The sequence below is a fragment of the Cynocephalus volans genome, chromosome 3, assembly GCF_027409185.1.
Source record: "Cynocephalus volans isolate mCynVol1 chromosome 3, mCynVol1.pri, whole genome shotgun sequence".
NCBI lineage: Eukaryota > Metazoa > Chordata > Mammalia > Dermoptera > Cynocephalidae > Cynocephalus > Cynocephalus volans.
In genome coordinates this window covers 22,789,757-22,813,776 of record NC_084462.1, presented here as the reverse complement: position 1 = coordinate 22,813,776, position 24,020 = coordinate 22,789,757, and the positions used below count along the sequence as shown (strand labels likewise).

Genomic DNA, 24,020 nt, shown 5'->3' with positions numbered 1-24,020 from the left:
TGTAGAGGTCTTTCATCTCCTTGGCTAGACTTACACTTAGGTTTTTTTTTTTTTTTTTTTGGTAGCTATTGTAAATTGGATTACTTTCTTGATTTCTTCTAGGTTTTCCAGTTTGTTCACATATAGTTTTTCATAGTAGCCTCTTAGGATCTTTTGTATTTCTGTAGTGTCAGTTGTAATGTTTCTTTTTTTCATTTTGATTTTGAGTCTTCTCTCGTTTTCATTAGACTAGCTAAAGGTTTATTGATTTTATGTTTTTGAAAAACCAACTCTTTTTCCATCGATTTTTTTTTTTGTATTTAATTTCTAATTCATTTATTTCTGCTCTGGTCTTTATTTCCCTTCTACTAATTTTGGGTTTGGTTTGTTCTTGTTTTTCTAGTTCCTTGAGATGTAGTGTTAGATTATTTATTTGAAGTCTTTCTTCTTTTTTGATGTAGGCATTTATTGGTATACACTTCCCTCTTAGAACTGCTTTTGCTTTAGCTCATGGTATGCTGTATTTTCATTTCCATTTGTCTTTAGGAATTTTAAAATTTCCTTTTTGACTTCTTCTTTGACCCATTCATTGTTTAGGAGCATGTTATTTAATTTCTATATATTTGTACAGTTTCTAGTATCCCTTTTGTTGTCAAAGTCTAGTTTTCTTCCATTGTGGCCAGACAAGCTAGTGGATATGATTTCAACTTTTAAATTTTTTGAGGCTTGTTTTATGACCTAACATATGGTCTATTCTAGAGAATGTTCCATGTGCTGCTGAGAATAATGCATATTCTGCAGCCACTGGATAAAACATTATATATATATGTTCATTAGGTCCAATTGGAATAGAGATTAATTTTGATGTTTTCTGGTTAATTTTCTCTCTGGATGATCTGTCCTTTGGTAAAAGTGGAGTGTACAAGCCCCCAAATATTATTGTACTGGAGTCTATTTCTTCCATTAGGTCTAACAGTAATTGCTTTTTATAACTGGGTGCTCTGGAGTTGGGTGCAGATTTTATCCTCTTGTTGGATTGATTCCTTTATCATTATATAATGACCTTCCTTGTCTTTTTTTACTTTCCTTAATTGAGGTCTATTTTATACCATATAAGTATAGATATTCCTGCTCTTTTTTGGTTTCCATTTGCGTGCAATATCTTTTTCCATCCCTTCACTTTCAATCAGTGTGTGTCTTTATAGATGAAGTGAATTTCTTGTAGGCAACATATTCTTGGTTGTTGTTTTATAATCTATTTAGCCACTCTGTATCTTTTAATTAGAGCATTTAGTCCACTTATGTTTAAAGACATTATCGATATGCAGGGACTTGTTACTACCATTTTATTCCCTTTTCCTGGCTGTTTAGTTGATCCTTTTTTTTTTTTTTTTTTTCCTTTTTCTGATCTGTCTTCCTTTGTGATTGAGTGGCTTTCTCTAGCGGTGTATTTTGATTTCTCACTATTTATTTTTAGTATGTCTCATAAGTTTTTTTTTTTTTTTCTCAGAGGCTGGCTGGTATGGGAAACCAAACCATTAGACCTCAGTGTTACAAGGCCATGCTTTGACCAACCTAGCTAACCAGCCAGCCACTCTTATAAGTTTTTGTGTTCTGGTTACCATGAGGCGTACAAAACACATGTTATAGTTTAATGGGTGGCTGTGAAGCATCTGGGGTTAAACAGTCAGAGTGGTCCTCCCTTCTTTCTATCACTAAAACTTCTCCCACCTTCACAAATTCTGTGGGTCTCTCCTTCTCTTCCCCTGAGCTCCCATGGCCCAAGGTTGGCAGTCTTTGCTTTTTAATAGTTGTAAGTTGATTGGTTGTGGGACAGAATGATGCTGGGGACTGTTAATTCTGCCATCTTGATCTAATGATCCCATTTACATAGTTATAATGTAACTGTCTGGTAACAGATCTAGTAGTGCCTCTAGAATTAAACTTCCTTCTCTCTGGGTTCAGTGTTATGACTTTGGGATTGCTGGAAGGAGAATGTTCCCAGTCTCAAATTTAAATGTATTTCTTATGGTCCCCACTGGCTTAAATCATGTCATTTATATTTGGACCATGGCTTTCTTATATAACTTTGTTTTCATAATTTAAATGGACTTTGATACCACTTATACATACATGCTTTAAAATCTGCAGCTCTGTAAAATAGGAGAGCAATGCCTACCTTTTCCAGCCCCTGCTCCATGTTGCCCATCCCCAGAGGCCAGCACTTTCTACTCTTAGATCTATTTCTTCTAGAATATGCTTGTATACTTCTAAACAACATGCTCATGCTGCATTTAAAGATTTTTAAATTAACAGAAGAGATACCTGTTTTTATACCACCTCCCTGTTCTCCTATCATAGACAACTAATTTTTGTTAGCTTGATGTCAGGTGTTATCATGGTTATGTAAATTCTCTTCAGAACTGTGTTTTTCTTAGCATTAATTCACAGCTTCACTTGTATGCGTTGTTTTTCTTGGACTTACCTCATACCAAACTCTCTGCTACAAGTGTAAACCTCCTCTGGAATGTGCTTAAACACATCAGCAATCTATAAATGTTCTCATCATCCACATCCACTGTGGAGCCCTTGTCTTCCCGATCCAGCCTGGAGTAGTTGTCCCCTACCCCTGGCACACATCTGCCACCCTAGGATCTCTGTTTACCATTGTCCTGGAGGCTCCTCTCACTTCTCCTGGGTTGGCTTCCCTGTTTCCTGGATCCCATTCCTGCCTTGACTGGTTTTCTCTTTTTGGTAGTGTGTATGGGAGGTCAAGTTTCAGACACTGCTCATCTGAAAACATGTACTTTGCTTTGACTCTTGGTTGATAATCTAGCTGGATCTAGTTCTAGATTGGAAACTGTTACCTTCAGAAAGGTGTCTTCTAGTTGTCGGTGTTGGGCTCAAAGCATTCTTCTATTATCTATTTTGTATGTCTGACTCTCCTCCCTACACCAAACTCCACTGACAAAAGTTTGTAGAACTTGTCTCCAGTATTCTTTTTTTTTTTTTTTTTTTTGGCAGCTGGCTGGTACAGGGATCGAACCCTGTACTTTGGTGTTATCAGCACAACATTCTAACCAACTGAGCTAACTGGCCAGCCCTTGTCTCCAGTTTTTCTTACTGTGCTGTGGTGCACGTGTAGAAACCCATTTGCTATACATCCAAATACGGGCCTTGCAGCCTAGAATCATGTGCTTTGATACTTTTTTAAAAAGAGAGAATTTTCCCCTCCCCTCTCCCCTCCATTTCCTTTTCTGGAACTTCTGTTCAGTTTTTGGCCTTCCTGAAACTGATTCTTTAATTTTCTTGTTCCATTCTCTATTTTCTGTCTTTTACTTTCTATATATTCCACTTTACCTTATCTCTTTTTCCAGACTTTTCAATTTCTGCAGCCACTTAACTTGAGGAATTTTGTTTACACAGCCTTCTTTTTTAAAGCCTCCTTTTTCATTAATGCAAGATCCTATCTCTGAGGCTGTCCATTTTAGCTTTGTTCATGCATTGATTCTTTGAGGGGCAGTCTCTGCTTGTTTTTAGTTTAGTATGCCCATGGCAAAGGGCTCCATCAAATGTCTGGTGTCCTTGGCTCTCTGCTCATATTAGAAAAGTCCTCAGGCTGGTTGAAGGTGTGAATGGGGCTTGTCACTGGTGGCCATCTGTTGGGTGACCATGCAGGAACCCGGCCATTACAACAGGTGAACCCAACTATCAAATCTGCAGACCTTTTCTCATGGTTTTCCTGTGGAGGAATCCTTCAGCCTCTCATCTGTGAGATTTATACTTCCTTCCTTCCACCCTCTGAGCAGGGTACAGGAACAAAGTTGGGTTGTTCGTGTTCAGTAAGTAAAATATTCACTTACTCTTCATTTTCAGTGTTGTCCCTCAGTTGTGACTCTCACCAAGCCCAGAGAGACGATAGTCCACCCTTGCAGGGAACCTCTAAGCTTCCAGGCTGGAGGCTAAAAATTCAATAAAATTAAGTTTCAGATTACATTAACGGAGAGTTTGAGGATGGGAAGCAAACCGATGTCCAGTGCTAATTGTGCTTTAAAGTTCTTTAAAGTGGGTGATGGTATAAAACAAGTTCCAAAGGAGTGAAGATAAACACTGAGTAATGGCAGGGTCATGATTCGCCCCGCTAGTCTGACTGAAGCCCATGCCGTGCGTGCGTGCGTGTGTGTGTGTGTGTGGTGGTGGTGGTTGGGTCCACTCTGTGAGGGACACTAACACCCTATCACCATGTCCCTCAGTGCTGCCTGTGGCCACTTGCCTTTGAGAATTCCAGGAAAATGGCAAAAATGCAGAATTCTTGCACTTTAAATAAGACTCTATTGGACAGGACCTATCTATCAATATCTTTTTTCCTTTTTTTCTTTTTTTTTGTGTATCAATATTTTAAAAAAGATTCCCAGAGGTATTTGAGGTCTACATTTTGGAAGCAAATCTTAAAATAGATGAAGTTCCTACCATCAAGGGGTTTTATGAAGAAAAATAAAGCATGATAAGGGGAGAGGAAGTGATGGGCAGTTGTTTTATTTAGGTGCTAAGGGAGGGCCTGACATTGGAGCAGAGCCCTGAATGAAGTGAGGAAGGGTATCTTGCAGATATGGTGGGTTGGAAGGAGCGTTCCAGGAGAGCAAGGGCCAAAACCCCCAGGTAGGCAGGGTCTGGAGGTGTGTGAGAAGCAGCACGAGGCCTGAGAGGCTGCAGCAGAGTAAGGGGAGAGGCTGGGGGGTAGGGTAAGAGAGGGTGTCAGAGCAGGTGAGCTAAGGACTTTGAATTTCATTCTAAATATTGTGGGGAAACACTGAAGCATTCAAGGTCAGGGTGACATGTTCTGACAGTTTAGAAGAGTCTCTCTGCTGTGTGGAGGGTAGGCTGTGGGTGGCTGCACAGAGGCTGAGGGTGCAGTGAAGAGGCTCTTGCAGTCATCTAGGAGCGAGTGAGCACCTGAGGATCATGCTAGATGGAAGAGATGCAGGTGCTGCTCATGCACAAATATCCTGCAAAGAGTGTCTGGTTGTTTTCAGCTTCAAGGAGCCAGTTGCCATTGTCCTTGTCTTATCTCTTTCCTACAAGCCCCTGTCTAACCAAACTTCAAAGCAAAAGACTTCCTACATATCAGTGTCTTCTTACATATCAAATGGGTCCCTGACTTTTTTGACTTTAAGATAGTGAGTATAGTGGATTAAATTGTATCCCCCCAAAACTCCTTGGAGCTTGAATTGTGTCCCCCAAGTTATATGTATTAGAAACTTAGCTCCCACTGTGACTGTTAAGAGGGTGGGAAATCCTATTATGGTAATTGAAAGGTGGAGCCTTGAAGAGGTGATTGGATTGTAGGACGCTGCAGTAGTGAATGGATTAAAATAGTGGTCAGTGCGTGGTTCTGAGGGCTTTAAAAGAAGAGGAGAGTCTGTCTCTTGCTCTCTTTGCTCTCTCTGCTTCCGCCATCTTGCAAAGTGAGACCCTTGGGTCACAGTTAACACCACCAGATGGACTTTGGACTTCCTAGCCTCAGAAACTGTAAGCAATAAATTTCGTTTTTCTTTATAAATCACTCAGTCTCAGGTATTTTGTTATAAGCAACAAAATGGACTAATACAGTGAGAAAGTAATGCGCATTCAGTAGAACATCAATAAAGTACATGAGATATCCCACACTTTATAAAATAGGCTTTGTGTTAAATGACTTTGCCCAACTGTAGGCTAATGTGAATGTTATGAGCACATTTAAGGTATGCTAGGAGTTTGGTAGGTTAGGGGTATTAAAGGCATTTTTGACTTAATGGTATTTTCAGTTTACGATGTGTTTATCAGGATGTGACCCCATCATAAGTCGAGGAGCATCTGTACTGGAAGTGAAAGTCTTTGTGCCAGGATCATCGACAGCAACATTGCTCCAGGCTTGGTCAGACAAAGTGCTTTGCCCAGTATTTCCGTAATATATGTGACTTTGGTCCCCTTTCCTTTTTATTTGCACATAATGTTTATTAATGCAGAACATCTTCAGGACAAGCCACGTGGGTGGTGGTCAAAAGGAGAGTGGCTGGGCTGGAAAGAAACACGGTAGGTTCTAGGCATTGTGGTAATGGATATGGGATATGTTTAAAGAAGGATTGGATTTCATTTGTAGAATTTGAGTGTAGAGATTTGGTCAAGTTATATTTTGGCTTACTAGTGTCACACCAAAATATCATATCCAAAGTATGTCTTTGCTGGTCCTTGATAAGTGAGGAGGAAAGGAGTTTGTGTGTCCATCTAAAATACTGCTGGAAGACAGTTCACACTCTCTCAAACTTCTCATTTAGTGGTGAGAGCAAATCTGTGATTAGTGGACATTGGGCCCTTCAATCAGTATCTCCATCTCCTTCTGGGGTGATTCTCTGTCTGCTGAGGGCTGTGTTGGTGGGATCCTCCAGGGGTTCTGCCCTCCCATACAGAGATGGGGGATCCTGGGAGACTCCTTTCTTCTCCCTCTTTTGGTCATCAGCTCAGGACATCCTAGCTTGGCACATTTCTGGCCAAGCCAACTCTCATTCTCTGAGGTTAGAAGAAATAGTTGGCATGTGTTCACTTACTCCAATGGCAGAGCCTGGAGAGACGGTAGAGCTGGGCCCACTTGGACCTCCTCGGCTGCTGTCTGCTTCCTGCTTCTCCAAGCCTTCTTTTTGGTCCTATATGCTGTCCCACACTCTTCCAATAAATTCTTTTTGCTTAAGTAGCCAGAGTTAGTTCCTGTTATTTGTAACTGAAGAATCTTCTTTTCTTGTTTTTTGTCTTTTTTGGGGGGGGCAACTGGCTGGTGCGGGGAACCAAACCCTGAGACCTTGGTGTTATAAGGCTGCACTCTAACCACCTGAGCTAACTGGCCAGCCCCCTTACTGAAGAATCTTAACTGATAGCACATGAAGAGTGAAAAATTAAACCATAACTCTAATTATTATTTAAGTCCAAAAGTTCTATTAAATGCCATTCTGTCAAGATAGAAACATTATATAGAATCCTAGTTTTTAAATTAAAAATATAATGTAAAAATAATATAACATATAAAAAATATAATGTATATTAATATATGAGGTACTTCAAACAGTTCATGGAAGGATTTGCATTATCTTTTAATTCTATTTTTCCATGAACTGTTTGAAGTACCCTGGTATAGTATATATAGAAAATATGTATAATTAATGTATATAAATATATTAAAAATTAAAACAAAATTAATAGAAATGATCCTAATACTCCAATGCAATTATATTTATGTTTATCTTTCCCTTCTAGTTTGAGTCTATATACACATTGTATTAGTCCCTTTTGTGCTGCTTATAAAAAAAAATACTTGGAACTGATTTATAAAAAAAAAAAAAAATGACATTTATTGCTTACAGTTTCTGAGGCTAAGTCCAAAGTCCATCTGGTGGTGGTGACAGTGACCCAGGGGTCTCACATTACAAGATGATGGAAGCAGAGAGAGAGAAAAAAGACAGTATCTTCTCTTCTTTTAAAGCCCTCAGAACCACACCCCTGACTACCATTTTTAATCCATTCACTATGGCATGGTTCCACAATCTAATCACCTCTTCAAGGCTTCACCTTTCAATTACGATAATAGATTTCTCACCCTCTTAACAGTCACAGTGGGGGCTAAGTTTCTAATACATAAACTTGGGGGATACAATTCAGGCTTCAGGGAGTTTTGGTGGGACATAATTCAATCCACTACACACATATATTTTACATCTGATTGAGATCAGATTCTTTTTCAACATTTGAAAGCATCACTTTTTCCCCTATGTGTAGCCTGAAGTTAAGGGAAGGCAGAAGGTGAGGTGGTTTACAAAATACATCTTTGACAAAAAAAAAAAAGTTTGAAACCTGTTGAGCTTAGTTACTGTTGCCCAAGTGGCCTAACCTTGTTGGCTCAGCATATTTTAGCCTCTTTTTCCTCCTCTCTCAGTCAACTGTGCTTTACTAAAATTGCATAACAAAGGAGCATTTGTAGTTTGAAGATACGAATACCAACTTGTCTAGCAAGGTTTTAAAAAAAAAAAGTAATTTGCCTTTTATATGTGGTCTGGGTGCAAAGAGATGGTGTTAGTCACCTTCTGGTTGGGTGCCCACGTGCCTGGACTCAGTCTGTTGGGATGACTGGCAGAGCAACAAAGAGAGGAAGGAAGGAGTGACTGGGTGTAGGTCTGCTTACAGAGTGAAAGCTGAGCTGGAACAGCTCTGACCTTCTTGCATTTGCCCCAAAGTTGTCAAGTACAATAGAAGAAATGCAATTGTCTTGTTTAGCCATGTACAATACATAATTAATCTGCTGTCTGTTTTTCTGAAACATGGACTACGTTTAATGATAACAGCAAGCATTATAAGGCAGCATGTGATACATTAGGTGCAGTAGGGAAAATAATTGGACTTGGAGCCACAACCCCTGGGTCTTTATCTAGGTAGTTTAAGCCTGAACAAGTCATGGAATTCCTCTGCCCATTAAGAGACTCATCTTTCAACTCTCTTTCCTCCTTTGGGCTTCAGTTTTTTCATCTGTAAAAAAAGGGGGTCAAATTAGATAAACAAATAGTTGTGTACTGTTTTCACATATTTTATCTGATGTGAGACTCAGAACAAGCCTGAAAACTAGGTGAGGCAAAAATGGTTATCCTTAATTTCCAAGAAAAGAAATTGGAGCTCACAAGATTAGCCAACTTGCTCTGCATCTTTTAGTAAGTGGCAGAGCAGGGACTTGGGTGCAAAGCCCATGTATTAATTACCTGCTACATAATAAAATTTCCCCAAACTTAACAGCTTAAATAAAAATTATTGCACATGGTTTCTCTGGGCCAAGAACCTGGGGACAGCATCACAGGGGTGGTTCTGGCTCAAGGTCTTTGAAAAGCTGCACTCAAACTGTCAGCTGGAACTGAGTTCTCATCTGAAGGCTCAACTGGGAGAGAATCTGCTTATGTGGTAGTTAGTAGGCTTCAGTTCCTCACTGGCTGTTGTCTGGAGACTTCAGTTCCCTGCCACATGGTCCTCCCCACAAACCAATTGAATCTCTTGATGACAGGGCAGCTTGCTTCTCCCAAAGCAAGTGGTCTGAAAGAGAGGGCTCAAGACAGAAGCCGCAGTCCTTTATAACCTAATCTCAGAAGTGACATACTATCACTCTGTCTTAGGCTATTGGCTACATGGACTAACCCTGGTAGAATATGGGAGGGGCTACAGAAGGGTCTGAAGACCAGGAGACAGGGATCATTGGGAACCATCTCAGAGGCTGGCTACTGTACTCATCCACTCTACCATGTGTTCTCATTTGAAAAGACATCATGTAGGATCATTGAAATCTCAGTGAAGAAACAGAAGAGATAAAGAACAACCAAATGGAAATATTAGAACTGAAAAATACAATAACAAATTAAAATTTTACTGGATGGGTTCAACAGCACAATGGAAGAAACATTAAAGAATCAGTGAACTTGAAGACAGAATAACAGAAAAAAGCAATTAAACCTCTAGACCCAGCTACCAATTTATAGGAAATACAGAAGACAAAGAAAAATGCTAAACTACACTTCAGAGATGAAATCAGCAAAATCCAGAGTGAGAAACTCTGCAGCAAAAACAACCCAGTTTCTTAAAATTCCAACCAAAAAATTGCTTGTGGGGAAACCTGTAAGTTTGAAGAGACTTAAGACACATTGAGCAGCCAGAATGTGTAGACAGTATTTGTATTTGTATTCTAATTCCAAAAAACAAATGTAAAAAACACAGATGACATTTATGAGATGATTGGAAACTTGAACATTGAATGGAGGTTTGATATTAAAGAATTATTGGTTTTTGGTTTAATAATAGCATTGGGGTTATGGTAACTAAATATAAAGTTCTTATCCTTTAGAGATGTGTACTAAATGATTGTAGATGAAATGATGTTTGGAATTTGTTTCAAAGTAATATGGGATAAGAGAAGTGGAAAAGATGTGTGGGGTGGGATTGGCAATGTGATGATTGTTGGAGCTGGTAATGGGTCTATGGGGAGTTATTATACTATTCTGTTTCTGTGGATGTTTGAAGTTCTTCATTAAAAAAAAGAGAGAGGCAAGCTGGTTAGCTCACTTGGGAGAGTGTAGTGCTGGTAACATTAAGGTCAAAGGTTTGATCCCCATCCCAGCCAGCCACCAAAAAAAAACATGTTAAAGAGAAAAAATAAGCCATTATATCTTCCTACTCCACGAAGTCAATCAACTGTCCCTTCCCTGCCCTGGTAGTAAACTGGAAGTTTATTCTCTCAATTGGGTAAAGAAGGTCTCTGTACTAGAATACATTAGTCATGGCTGAAAACAGATGTATCATGCTGAATATAGGAGGATTAAGTAAATTATATAGGCAGTAGTGAGCCCCCCTCATCCCCACACTCCAGGCTGCTTCTCCCACTGGGTAAATGGAATGTGGCCAGCCAAGTGCATATCCTCGAGGCAGGAGACTGGAAGACCCTTCTCTGGGAAACCCAACTATCCTGAGAAGAAAGACCTAAGGACACTGACGTTGTGGGTTCCACAAGGAAACAACCTGTCTAGGTTACCCCAGGGTTTCAGGGCTTCTGATTAGCTTTTTAAGTACCTCTCTCTTAAATGAACACACCGAGAACCACCAGGAATCACCAGACATTTGAGGAAGGACTCTGACATAATAGGGACAAAAACAAATGGCAGGGGCAGGAGGACTAGATGAAAAGAAGCCTAGCAAGGAAAAGAAAATAAAACCTAATATCAGTAGCATACTCGAGAGATAAGAGAAAACAGTGCTTTCATGAAGCAAAAATAGAATGCTATTTTTTAAAAATTGCAAGAACAAAAAGGACTCCTAGAAATTAAAAACATGAAAGTAGAAGTTAAAAACTTAACAGTAAAGTTGGAGGATGATATTGAGATAATCTGATTAGAGGAGTTTTGTAAGAAGAGAATGAAAAAAAATAGAGGAAAGAAAATTATCAAAGAAATAATTCAAGAGCATGTCTCAAAACAGAAGAAAACTGACTTCCAAATTTAAAAGATCAAATGAGTGGCCAAGAAAAGTGGATGAAAGCTATGCTAAAGCACATCATGTGAAAGCTTATGCTAAAGCACATCATGTGAAAATTTAAAACTCTGATAAAAGATAAGATACTACAAATTTCCAGAGAGTAAAAACAGGTCAAGTACAAAAGATCAAGAATCAGAATGGCTTTTTTTTCTCACTTGCTAGTCAAGAAATCTTTTATCACATACATAAGGTGCCCAGTAAGCTAATTTATTCACGGAAGAGTCCTAATGGGAGCACATAGATGTGTGTATACGAGAAGAAATCTAAGTAAATTGTCAGAAAAATTAACCCAGGCTCTCATTCTTAAATATAAATGATCAGATGCAAAAAGAAAACAAGCATGATGAAAGAGAAAGTCCAAGGCAAATGAACAAAACAACTGTCCCCAGAAGAAACATCCATAATTCAGAGAAGCTAGGGAATTAAAACAAATAACCCTCTAATTTAAATTCTCACAGATTTGAGAAGATACTTCAGGCATAGAACAAGAAGATGTTATGAAAAAGGAACAATTTCAGAAGTTGAATGATTGCCAGAAAAAAAATTCAAGAGAAGGACTTGAAGGTAAAATAGTTGAGGTAATCTTTCAGAATATCAACCAGAAAGTTACAAAGTGATGAAAATATTGGGAGAAAAATAAGAATCAATGGGTCCCACCACTTGAGTAACTGGAGTTCCAGAAAAAGATAAAAGAGAAAATACAGGGAAAGACATTATCAAAGAAATCACAGAAGATGATTTATCAGAATTGAAGGAAATGAATGTCTAGGCTGAAAGGGCTCACTCAATACTAAGCAGAATAAATGAATAAAAAAAATCAATGCCTGGATTTAATGCTGTAGCATTTCAGAATACCAAGAATAAACAGAAGATCCTACAAATTTCCAGAGAAAAAAGTCACCTCCAAAAGAATGAGCACCAGACTGGCATCAGATTTCTCTTTGGGGACACTGAATGCTAGAAAATAATGGAACGATGCTTTCAAAGTTCTGAGGGAAATTTATTTAGAATCTAGAATTCTATAGCCACATAAGGAATAATAATCATATTTTCAGATATAACCTCAGAAAAACTACCTCTCACATAGGTTACTTGAGAATGTACCCCATCTAAAAGAGATGAAAACAATCTACCCCCTGCTATGGATTGAATTGTGTCCCCCAAAGTTTCATGTATTTGAAACAACCCCGACTGTGACAGTACTAAGGGGGTGGGAACTCCTATTATGGGAACTGAAAGGTGGGGCCTTGAAGAGATGATCAAATTGTGAGGATCATGACCTAGTGAATGGATTAATCCATTGATGGTTTAATGGTGGTAATGAGTGTGGTTCTCATAGCTTTAAAAGGAGAGCAACTGTGACTTCTGGTTGAGATGGCAGAATAGATGGTCCCTAGCATCACTCTCTCTCACAAATCAACTAATTTACAACTATTGAAAAGCAACAACAGCCAAACTGGGTCTGCTAGAGCTCAGGGGAAAAGGAGGAGAGACCTACAGAGTGCATGAAGGTGGGAGAAGCCACAATGAGAGAAAGAAAAAACCTCTCCAACTGTTTCAAGCCCTGGCCGCTTCCAGCTGGAGATGCTGAGTGTATGGAGCAGGAGCCAGCAAAAGCTGCAGCTGTACCCTTCAGATGAAGTTGCATGGAGGTGGCAGGGGAGAAGAGGGCCTTAGTGGCCTCCAGGTCAGCAAGACCACTAATAGGGTTTCCGTGGACCCACGCAGGAGCGAGGAGCCACAACAGCTGAAAAAAGGAGCCATTCAGAGGCTGGTGAGTCATCACAAGGGACTGGTACAGGGCCTGTCCCATAGGAAGTGTTTGGAGCACTGGTGGTGGGGGAGACGGGCCCACTGGGAGAACACTGGGACACAGGAAGGTCAGCCGATCCACCCCCCAATCAGCGCAGGACCACTCAGAGGAGACTGGTCAGGAATGCAGAATTGCATGGTATGTAGTTTGATGAAAAGACTCAGGCCCAGATCAGTTTCTACACAATCCAGGTGCACCAGGTCTCTGGAGAGCCAGAAGTACCTATAAGGTCAACCATTAAACCTGAGCTGCACAAAAAGCCTTCCTTAGGAAAACAGCAGCAAAGCAGCAATTTAGCTCAACCACACAGCTCGAGTACTGGTTCCCACAGAAAGTTCCCCCATTTTAGAAATAAGCAAAGTACAAAAAATCAGTTCCAGCCCAGGCACACCATCAGTACCTCGGGGTCCACCAGGGGACCTGAGGTATGGAGCCAGGGACTGGACCCCCCCCCCCCACAACCAGGCACACTGCCAGCACCATGGGGCCCGCCTATGGTCCTGAGGCATGGATCTGGAGACCAGACCCCCTGCCCACAACCAGGCACACTGCCATCGCCACCACCAACTAGGTAAGGAGCATGCCAAAAACATCACCTCTTTGTGAGTGGCCCACTACAGCCACCACAATAACTACAGCTACTGCGAAAGTGGCTAGATGCCATAACCACCATGCAGATAGTCCGTCAGCCACTGGAGTGCATAGACACAAGGAGAGTCACCAGCAGAGACCAAAGAAAAGAAGAGAATGTCTCTCTCCTCAGAGCCCATTCCAGGGTGACAAAAGAAGCATCTGCTCTACGGTAATATTGGGGGACCTGAACACACCTCTCAGCATTGGACAGATCATCTAGGCAACAAATCAACAGAGTAACCATTACTCTTTCACAAGGAGAGAAGAAATCTAAGGTAAGTAGAGCAGGGAGGGAGAGGGGGATGGGGAGAGATTGGACAAGGGGCATAAAGAATAAGTACAATTTGTAACAATATATATTAGTAATGATTGATCAACATATCTCAATGTTGAACCCCCAAATATGTATAATCAATTATGATTCAGTAAAAATTTTTAAAAAGCAACTGTGAAACTTAGCTCTTTTTTGCCAAGCCATCTGCTATGTGACACCCTGCATCACTGTACAGTCACCACCAAGAACAAGGCCCTCACCAGATGCATTCCCTGGACTTTGGACTTCCGGACCTCCTAACCTGTAAGGAATAAATTCTATTTCTTTCTAAAATACCCATTTTATTTTATGTATTATAAGCAACAGAAATGGACTAATATACCTTGCCCCCACCACCACCCAAAAAAGAGAAAGATATAAAATACAAGAAATGATGGAACCTACCCAGAAGTCCACTGAAAAGTAATCTCAGGGTAAGAGTTGTACAGCAAGCCTGGAAAGCTATTTATTCCATATTAGGGCAAATTGCAGGGAGCTCCAGGTAGAATGTCTTGAAGAAGAAGAATGAAATAGATTCCAAGTACTAAAAGACAGCATGGCTAAGAAGCTGGATGATATTAAAGATGTGATGAAGAAAGCATAAGTTTGCTTTTTCCATCAGCAAGAAGAAAGTAAGGCAATTAGGAACAAGAGGGCAAAAAATCTGTGTTAAGAAACTTGTGGTCCAAACATGAAGCAAACCGAAATGTAGTGTGATTTTGATCTTGATTCTAAAATAATCCACTCGGAATCAACAGACAAAACAGCAAGGTGAAGTAGGCATACAGAAGAGATGTGAATGTTGTCATCCATGACATTGTTGAAATTCAGCTAATAAAAGATGAAGGTGAGAGTGTAGAGAAGTGGAACAGAGTGTTGGGTACCAATGTCCTTATCTAACATGGAGAAGAAGATCACAAGTTACAAGCTGATAGAAAAAGAAACACAGGTTCAAAAAAAAAAAATCATTTAAAAGCACAAAATAAAAGAACTGAAAATAGTAACTACAAAAATGGAGGCAGGAGGAAGAAAGTGTGCCTAACTCCTCATCTCTCCTAATGGGAAGCCCACAGATAGTGTCATAAATTGGTGAATTAAGAAATAATAGTGTATACATATTTGTAAAAAAAAAAAATATGTATATATATATATATATATGTTATGTAGCATACATATAGAAAAATATTCTGGAAGACTGTTTACCGAACTGCTGCCTTCTAGCTGGGATGTAGAATTGAGAGAGGGACTCCATTTTGTCATCAGTAGTTTTTAAGTAATTAAAATTTTATTTAGATCTCAAATACATTAGAGTTACATAATCTCATAGTGTATTACATGAATATGAATTTAAGACCTAAATTCCTGAAGTGTAACTACACACAATGAAAATCTAAGTGCCATGGGAGTTATCTGTAATAAAAAGGCGTTTCAGCTTATGAGCTACTCTCCTTTAAAATAAACTCTTTCACTCACTTTGGGTGAATCATAAATGGGAAATATTTCACATCCCTGATTTGTTTTTGAGAAAAGTGATTATTTAGAAAATCTTTAAAGTATTCTTTGGGAGGAGGGAGACCATATCATTGAGCAATTATTAAAAATTATGGGAACTTTTATTATTTATAAAGTTCTGGTCACTATGCATTCAGTTGAGTAAATATTGAAGGAAACCAAAGCCTCTCTCTGGAAATTTGCAGGTTTAGGTACAAATACTCAGATCAAGAACTATCATTTTTGTGACACTTTTACAAAGTACTAGACCTCATCTTTTATACCAGTACTGCTTATAATAGCAATATGATGTTGGTGTTCTCTCTCTTTTATAAATGAGGAAATCAAAGCTCAGAGATGTAAGGGAATTGCCCAAGATGGCTGGCGAGTAGGAGATCATTTAAGCTCTTTATGTTGATGCCAAATCCATTCCAGATTATATCCCTAAAATAGAAAATGCCAGGGAATTAATTGCTCTGGGGTTTATGCTGGTTCTTTTAGTTCTCCATGCATTTTGAGGGAAGAAAATTCTGATGTTCGTTGGCTTTTCAGTGTGTGGTGTGCCTCTAGATTTACGGAAAAGTGGAGAAAGTAATGTTTGGTGATCAAGAAATCAGAATCAGAAGAAGGCACAAAAGCCAGATTTTTATGGGACTTCTCTCAAAGAATTTCTAAGGAATATACCCATCCTAATAATCCCGGTGTACTATAGAGATGGGCTTTCTCTTTCCCCCACGGCCATAAGTCTGGCTTCCTAACTACAGGCATATTCCTACTATAAAACTCTAGGAATCTTCTAATCTGAATTAGAAGGTAGCAACTTTTCTCTTGAACTTCCAGGCCAACTGTTCTTGAAACAATGTAGCGCTAACCAAGTATCATATTCTAGGCAACTGCTAGGTTCACAGCTTTCCTAAGTCATTCATCCTTGGTATCAATCTCCCACACCTCCTTTCTCCTCCAATTTACATAAAAATTACTCTGCAGGGAGCGGAAACTCCTCCAGGGGAAGGATGCATTAGCCCAAAAGGTTCCATGAAACATCCCTAATGGATACTCAGCCCCACACTCTTTCCAAGGTAAGCATTCTCCTAAGTCCAGCCCATAATTATTAAATATTCTGTTCAGCCTGGCCAATTAGCTCAGTGGATGAGACCATGGTGCTGATAACACCAAGATCCAGGATTCCATCCCTGTACTGGCCAGCCACCATGAAACAAAACAATCAATCAAAATATTCCCTTCAGATGCATGGTGGCTTGTAACCACAGTCAAGCCTTCTCTTAATTTTTGTCAATGAGAGAATCCAATCATAATCCATAAATTCAACTGTGGTAAACATAGTCTTTCCTCTTAGCAGGTAGCACTTAGTGAAAATAGAGCTGTTTTCCCATTTGATTCTGAGGACTCTCATTAAAGAGAAGCATGGCAGCCCTGGTCCTGTGCTCAGTTAAGACATTGCAGACCTTGCTCTCTGAGTAGATTGCAATGTCTAAAATGATTATACCTGTAAGTGACAACCTAAGATGAAAACTCATAGCAGGAATAGATGCGGTTTACAGAGACAGAGCCATTTGAGCCTTTTAGAAAGCAAAGGTGGGGTGCCACCCTACGAGAAATAGTTACCAAAGATACATCCCAAGTATATTTAAATTGGTAATGTTCCTGCATAAATCAATGCTAATTTTTGGACCTCTTTAGAAACTAAGATAAGTGGCAAAACTGCCCAGCAAGCAAGTCACCTTCCACATGCATCCTGGTGAAGTGACTGAACCCTTTCTTTTGTCCACAGAGAAAGAGAAAGCTTCAGTCTGGCTCTTCTGCCACATTTATACATTGTTTTAATGATTTGTTTATGTGATGGTCTCTATTACTAGATGTGAGCCACACAATACAGGGACCATACCTTATCTACATTTTAATATTCCTAGCATATTGCCCAGTACACCCACAGGAGTTTCTGAATAAATGTTTGCTTAATTTTCTACAGTATAACAAAGGGAAAATGAATTTCTATTTCTAATAGTTGCATACAAATGACAAAACTGTGTTTTCCAAAATATGGTTCCTTGAAGGAAAAAAATTGAAGTCTTAAAGCCAGGGCTGGCTGGTTAACTCAATTGGTTAGAGCATGGTGTTATATAACACCAAGGTCAACAGTTGTTCAGATACCTGCACCAGCCAGCCGCGAAAAAAAAAAAGTCTTCAAGTCAGGTCCCAGGCAGAGAGAGGATTGATGCAGGCTAGAGCGATGCACAGATCGACAACGTGGTGGCTTTCAGCACACTACAGTACTATGATAGGCACCAGAGAAAGGTGATGAAGCTGGAGTAGAAATATCTATCCTTGAAAGTCTTTATCATGTTCAGTAAGCAGGAATAGTAGCAGCCTTCCTCCCTCACACAAACCAGATGCTATTAAACCCCAAATTAACTTAATTTGTTTATATTAATGCCTTTACGTAATGAGGTACAGCTCCCACCCCTTTCTTGGTACTGGGGAATCTTTGTCACATTTATCTGTACTTCTTTCTATTTTTGCACAATCAGGGTAAGGTGAGAGCCTCACCAGATCTCAGCAGAAGGATGAATTTGATTTAAATACCATGCGAAATGCATAGAGCAATGATGTGGTTACCAGTTCAGCACATTTGTAGGACTGGGGAACTGGGTCACCTCCTTGCCAGCAGAAACTACGGTTAGTATTTGCCACAGTTGGGCAGTTACTAAAGCTCCTTTTGATAATTAGTGCAAGGGTGTCTGATTCATGAATTTTCCAGTTTGTTTAAAATCACAGACTTCCTTCAGTCTTTCCTTTCATTAGCTGCCTCCCTCTTCGTCTTAAAGTCAGTGTGTGCTTGGGGATTCAAAAACTGAACTGTAATATAAATGTTGGTATGAGTTTCATTAAACTACTGAAAATGTAAACCTGCTGCCCTCCTCCCCTCACCATGCAACTGAGGCAGACATTAACCATTTGGGGGCTGTTCAGTCCCCTTCCTATTTGGAAAAAACTCTACTGTGTGTATTTGTGGCAGGAGGTAGTGCCCCAGCTCCCACTATAAAAGTAAAAGGGGCCTCATTTTTCCTTCTCGCTGTCCCCAGGCAGCCTGAGCTGTTGGAGTGTATTGATCACTGTTTTTTAGCACAGAATCTAGCAAGGATTATATGACCCCCGTGATGTTCTTCTAACACATCCCATTTTTGCTTCAGTTACCTAGAGTTGTTTTTAACATTCTAACCAAAATACCTTTGTTTTGGATTTTGTACATTGCTGCTCTCTTTAGTTAGAACAATAGAAAAGTTACTGTATGCCTCTAAAAGTGGTTCTCAAAAGTAAGCCTGCATCAGAATCACCTGGAAGACTTGTTAAAACAGACTGCTGGGTCCCACCTCCTTAGTTTCTGATGCAGTTAAGTCTGGGGTGGGGCCTGAAAAGTTGCATTTCTAACAGTTCCCAGGTGATGCTGCTGATGCTACTACTCTGGTGACCACACTTTTAAGAACCACTGGCCTAAACATAGTAGGGCTTCCTTCAACCCTGTTCAAAAACTAGCAAAATCTTTAGCCAATAAACAATGATTCAGGATCTTACTTGGGATTTCCTTTGGTCTGCTGATTTCTCTGGTAATGGTTACTTATATACTACAGATGAGATACAATGAATTTAGAGAGCTTTCTATGTTATTTACTTGGACCAATAAAGATGATAAAATTTGGAAGGAGTGGTTGACCAAAAGTCTGGGCATCTCCTTTGTTTATTGACAATAAAATTGTCATGTCTGAATTTTAAAAATTGAGCTTATTATATTGTTGATAGTGCCTTAATTATTTTTATTATAACAATCAATCTAATTGTTTAAAACATTGCTCAACTACATGGAAGGCACTCTATAAACAGAATTACATTTTAAAATGAATAGCAGCATTTCACTAATTTTCTCATTTTCACTTATGACCTTAGCTGTTTCTTAGCAGAGACTGTGGGGTTCGTTTTGGGCCTTTAAAGAAAGACTTCAGAATTATTTTTTAGAATTGTCTCTAGTTACCTGGCTGCATATATTGGAAGAAATAATCTATATCTCAAATACTTCCACAGCCATAAAACACAACAATGACACACCTATCAGGATAGCTAATATAAAAAATAGTGACAATACTAAATGCTGGCAAAGATGATGAGAAATATTGCTGGTGGGAGAGTAAAATGCTACAGGCATTCTGGAAAACATTCCAGCAGTTTCTTATAAAACTGTTTAGTTTTATGCAATTTCCACATGACTCAACAATTGCACTCTTGGGTACTTATCTCAGACAAATGAAAACATGTTCACATAAAAACTTGTACACAAATGTTCATAACAGTTTATTTGTAATAGAACTGGAGCGTCAGCCCAGATGTCCTTCAAAGGGTGAATGGTTAAGCAAACTGTGATATATCCATGCCATGGAAAAACTACTCATTGATAAAAAGAACCAACTATTGATACATGCAATGATACATGTAATGGTACATGACAGTGACTTGGATGAATATCCAGGGAATTATGCTGAGTGAAAAAAAAAAATCCCAAAAGATAACTTCTGTATGATTCCATTTATATACCATTTTTGGAATGACAACATTTTAGAAATGGAGGACAGGTTAGTGGTTGCCAGGTGCTGGAGGGTGGGGTTATAGAAGGGCAATATGTAGGATCCCTGTGGCGTTGGAACTGTTCAGTATTTTGACTGTGGTGGTGAATACATGAACCTACACATGTGTTAAAACTGTATAAAACTTACACACATGGTACAAACGAAACTGGGAAAATCTAAATAAGATCATTGGATTGTATCCATGTCAGTATAATGGCTGTGATATTATACTATAGTTTTGCAAAATGTTGCCGGTGAGGAAAATTGGGCAGAGTATACAAGGGATCTCTCTGTATTACTTTGTACAACTGCATGTGAATCTACAATCACCTCAATGAAAATTTCAATTAAAAAAACAGTAAGCCTTACCAATGATAATATATCAAGGCATGTATATTGGAGATATTTAGTTTAGGTTTAATTTAGAGAAAGATTCCAAAGGCCTCTGGGCATAAAAGAATAAACATGCCAATAATCCCAATTTTGTGCATCCAATTGTTTTAAAAACTTGATCTTCATGTGAAAAGCAAAAGAAGCTTAGATCCTAGATGTAGAAAAGAACTTAAAGACTACTCTGATCTAGCCACTGGCCTCAGAGACACCATTTCAGGGACAGAAATGTGCCCTCAGAGGCATTTGTTACAATTGTTCACTCCCAGTGGGAATCCTCTGCACAATATCCCGAACAGATTTCCTCAGGATAATAGAACTACTAGATTTTGGGGCAAAGTCTACCACATATATTTTATAAGTACTTTACTGAAGGCCTGCTGTATTAGACTGCTAAATCTACAGACGTGTTTTAATTTAAGCCTCACCAATAACTCTCAGAGAAAGGCATTATTATCCCCACTTTGCAGGTGAGCAAAGTGAGCCTTGGAGAATCTCTGGCACCAGCTGGCGATGTGGTGGAGCCAAGGTAGGGTGTGGGTCTGTGTGGGTCACAGCTGCCTTCTTTTCTGCATATCCACCACCTTTGAAAAGGGCTATTGCTGTCCTTGCTCCTAAACACATACATATGGGATATTCCCCACATTTTTTGCTTGATCATTTCCTTTAGTATAAGAGTTCTTAATTTAGGGGCTATGGACTCTTACAGGATCAACAAATTGGTTTCAGGAGATCATAAACCCACTACAATCAGATGCAAAATTTTACATGTATGTACACATGAATATGGGGATGGGGGGGTGGCGAGAATAGGGTCCAGAGTTTCCATCAGCTTCTCAAAGAGGTTAAGAACTACTGCAATCAGATCCAAAGACATTTTTTTCACTGCAAAATGTTTCAGATGCCCAATAACACTGACACAGGGAAGTGATACATTTAGGGGGAATAAAACCAGCTGCTAAATATTACATAGCAAACAGGGTCAAAACTGCTCTTTGTAAAGTCATTGCAAAGAAGACACTTGAAGAGACAGAATTCCAGCTCTGTCTTAGCAGAATTGTTTGACATTTCATATTTATTTGTTCTAGATAGCTTTAGAAGATAGTATTTCTGATAAATTTGACGCATGATGATATCAAGGTACACCTTAAGTTCAATATAAAGGCAGGCCCACAGCCTTAGAACAAAATGGTGCCTGATGATGTTTAAGTGGACAAATACCTTTTGTCATCTTTATCAGCATTCAGTGGAGTAAGGTGTATCGACAGAAGTTCCAACAGTTATGTGACTGCACTTACAAAACTGTGCTGGAGAACATGTTCATTTTTATGCCTTTGCACAGGCTGTTCCCTCTGCCCTTCACCACCTCTTTGCCCAGGAAACTTGTGGAACATTGGCCTTCAAGCCCTAGATCAAGGTCTTTTGTGACTCTTTTGAGATGTCCTCATTTCTCTTTTTAGGTAGAATTGTTCTATAATCTCTGTTCTAGCCCTCTGTACATACCCCTAACATCGTATTGTCAGTTGTTCGTATCTGTTTCATCCAGTTAACTGAGCCTCCAAAATGCTGAAGCTGGGACTGATTTATTTTGTTCCTAGTCCCTAGCCACATAGTAGGTGGCCAATGTTTGCTGAATGAATAAACCATCAGCTTTCATTTAGGAAGGTCTTCCTTGTATAGGCTGTGGTGAAAGACACAGGTAAATCTAGTTAAATCACAACAGCAATTGCTTGTTAGTGATTAAACGAAATGCCTTTTGGTAACCTCCAGAAGCAGCCTCCTGACTCAGGGGTTGAGGAAACAATTAACCAATGGAAGGACCACACATCTCAGCAGGTAAGGAAACAATGAGGTTAAACAATAAATGTTTATATATCATCAACAGCTGGGGATCAGAACAGGGGCTGGCACTCAGGTAAAGAGAGAGAGATGTTTAGTTTGGTTTAGAGAGAAGAGACTTCTTGAATATGGGAATAAAGATAAGAGAGAAATACTGACTGGACTGACAGAAGAACCGGGATTACTTGGGGGTATTAGAGACTCTGAATGGATTTATTCAGATCCAGGGACTCTCAGAGACAATTGCCTACAAATGGAAACAGTTGGATTGTGGGTCTACAGTTCTGTTGCTTAAGCATAGCTCATATTCTCCTATTTCACTGAAAGTCTAAGCCACAGCGGCCACAGAAATGATCTAGGGCCATCCTTCCATTTGATGGATTGAGGATCCCAGATGTGACACCTTCAGTCAAGCCCAGGAGACTCTTTCACTGCGTTCAGCCTGAGGCAGGCAGGCTGGCATTTTGCTCTATCTAGACGGCTATGTTCTGAAGACTGTGACCTCAGTAAAGGCCCAAGGCTGTAGGGGATGGCAGCAACGACCCAGAGTCTGTTTTTTCGGGGACACAAACCAAATAAAGGCATTAAAAGAACTTGTATATTTAAGTAATTAGGTAGTGGGTCAAAAAATAAGTTTGATAAGCAAACCCAGCTTTTCCTCTCTAATATTATTTTCTCTCTATAACATGTTAGCAAAGAGAGGAGTTTGCTGGAGAAAGCATAATGAGCTTTTAGTTCTAAACTGCAACTCTGGGAGGAGGGGAAATTTAGTAGAAGGCAGGGAAACACAAGCCATACTGTTGCTTTTCTGTCTGGTCAAACTGTACACAAATTGGATAATAACAGACATCTACCTCTCAACTTTATCCCTCTCTCTCATCTTGTTTACCTTGTCCATATTTGGCACTTCCTGCGATTCTGGCAACTTCTTTTAGAACACACACCAGTTGCGCAGAGCACACCTAAGGGACTTGCTCTCTTCGAGAAGTCCCTTCCTGGAACTCTCACGATCTAAGAGCTCGTTACGAAAAAAATGGCATTGCATGCCTGTGTGCACGGTGCTTAGTGTAGGAACAAGCCAAGGTCTCAAGTAACCCTCATCCAATAGCTTATCAGAAGCCCGGAGCCTCGAGTCCGAGACCTGAAAAAGCGTCCGCATCTGCAAATCGGTTCGCCCAGAGAATGCTGCCAAGACCGAAGGCGACGGTGCGCGGGCGGGCCCGGCTCTGGGCCCCGGGACGCGTCGTGCACCTAACTCCAGTTCTCTCTTTCTGGGCTCCGGACCGGAGGAAGAGGGAAGCCCCCAGGACCACAGTCTCCAGGCCCGGCGTGACTGAAGCGGGCGGGAGACGTAGCGGCGCGCCCCGCCCCGCGCGCGCGCGCGCACGCACAGGGGCGCACAGTGCGGGAGCGCGCAGGGCCGGGCCGGCACCGCGGCGGGAGCGCGCGCGCGGCTCCGGGAGGCGGCGGCGGCGGAAGCAGCGAGGGCGGCGGGCGTCCGGCTCTGAGGTAGTGGAGGCGGCGGCGGCGGCGGCGGCGGCGGATCCGGACTGGGCTTGGCGAGGAGGAGCAAGGGTCGGGCGCGGGGTCGAGCGCCGATCTCCCGGCTCGACCATCCGCCCGCCGCCCAGACGCCTGTGCCGCGGAGTTTGTGTCCCGGCTCGGACCCCGGCGCCCAGCCCGGAGCCGTAACCTTGAGGCGGCGGCGGCGGGGCCGGGCCGGGCCGGGCCGGGGGGCGGCGGTGCTGGATCCGCGGCTGCCTGATCGTTGGCGGGAGATGTCGAACCCTGGGACGCGCAGGAACGGCTCCAGCATCAAGATCCGTCTGACAGGTACGGC

General features: G+C 40.7%; 1 protein-coding gene across 2 annotated transcripts in view; it reads left to right on the top strand.

The window, feature by feature from the left end:
- The first annotated feature begins 23,797 nt into the window (after positions 1-23,797).
- The window catches only part of SMURF1 (SMAD specific E3 ubiquitin protein ligase 1), a 104,939-nt gene continuing 104,716 nt past the window's right edge, over positions 23,798-24,020 (top strand). For both annotated transcript variants that reach the window (XM_063088898.1, XM_063088897.1), the window contains exon 1: positions 23,798-24,013. In XM_063088898.1, coding sequence (XP_062944968.1) covers positions 23,959-24,013 — 55 coding nt within the window. In that variant the 5' untranslated portion in view covers positions 23,798-23,958. The remainder of the gene's footprint in view (positions 24,014-24,020) is intronic.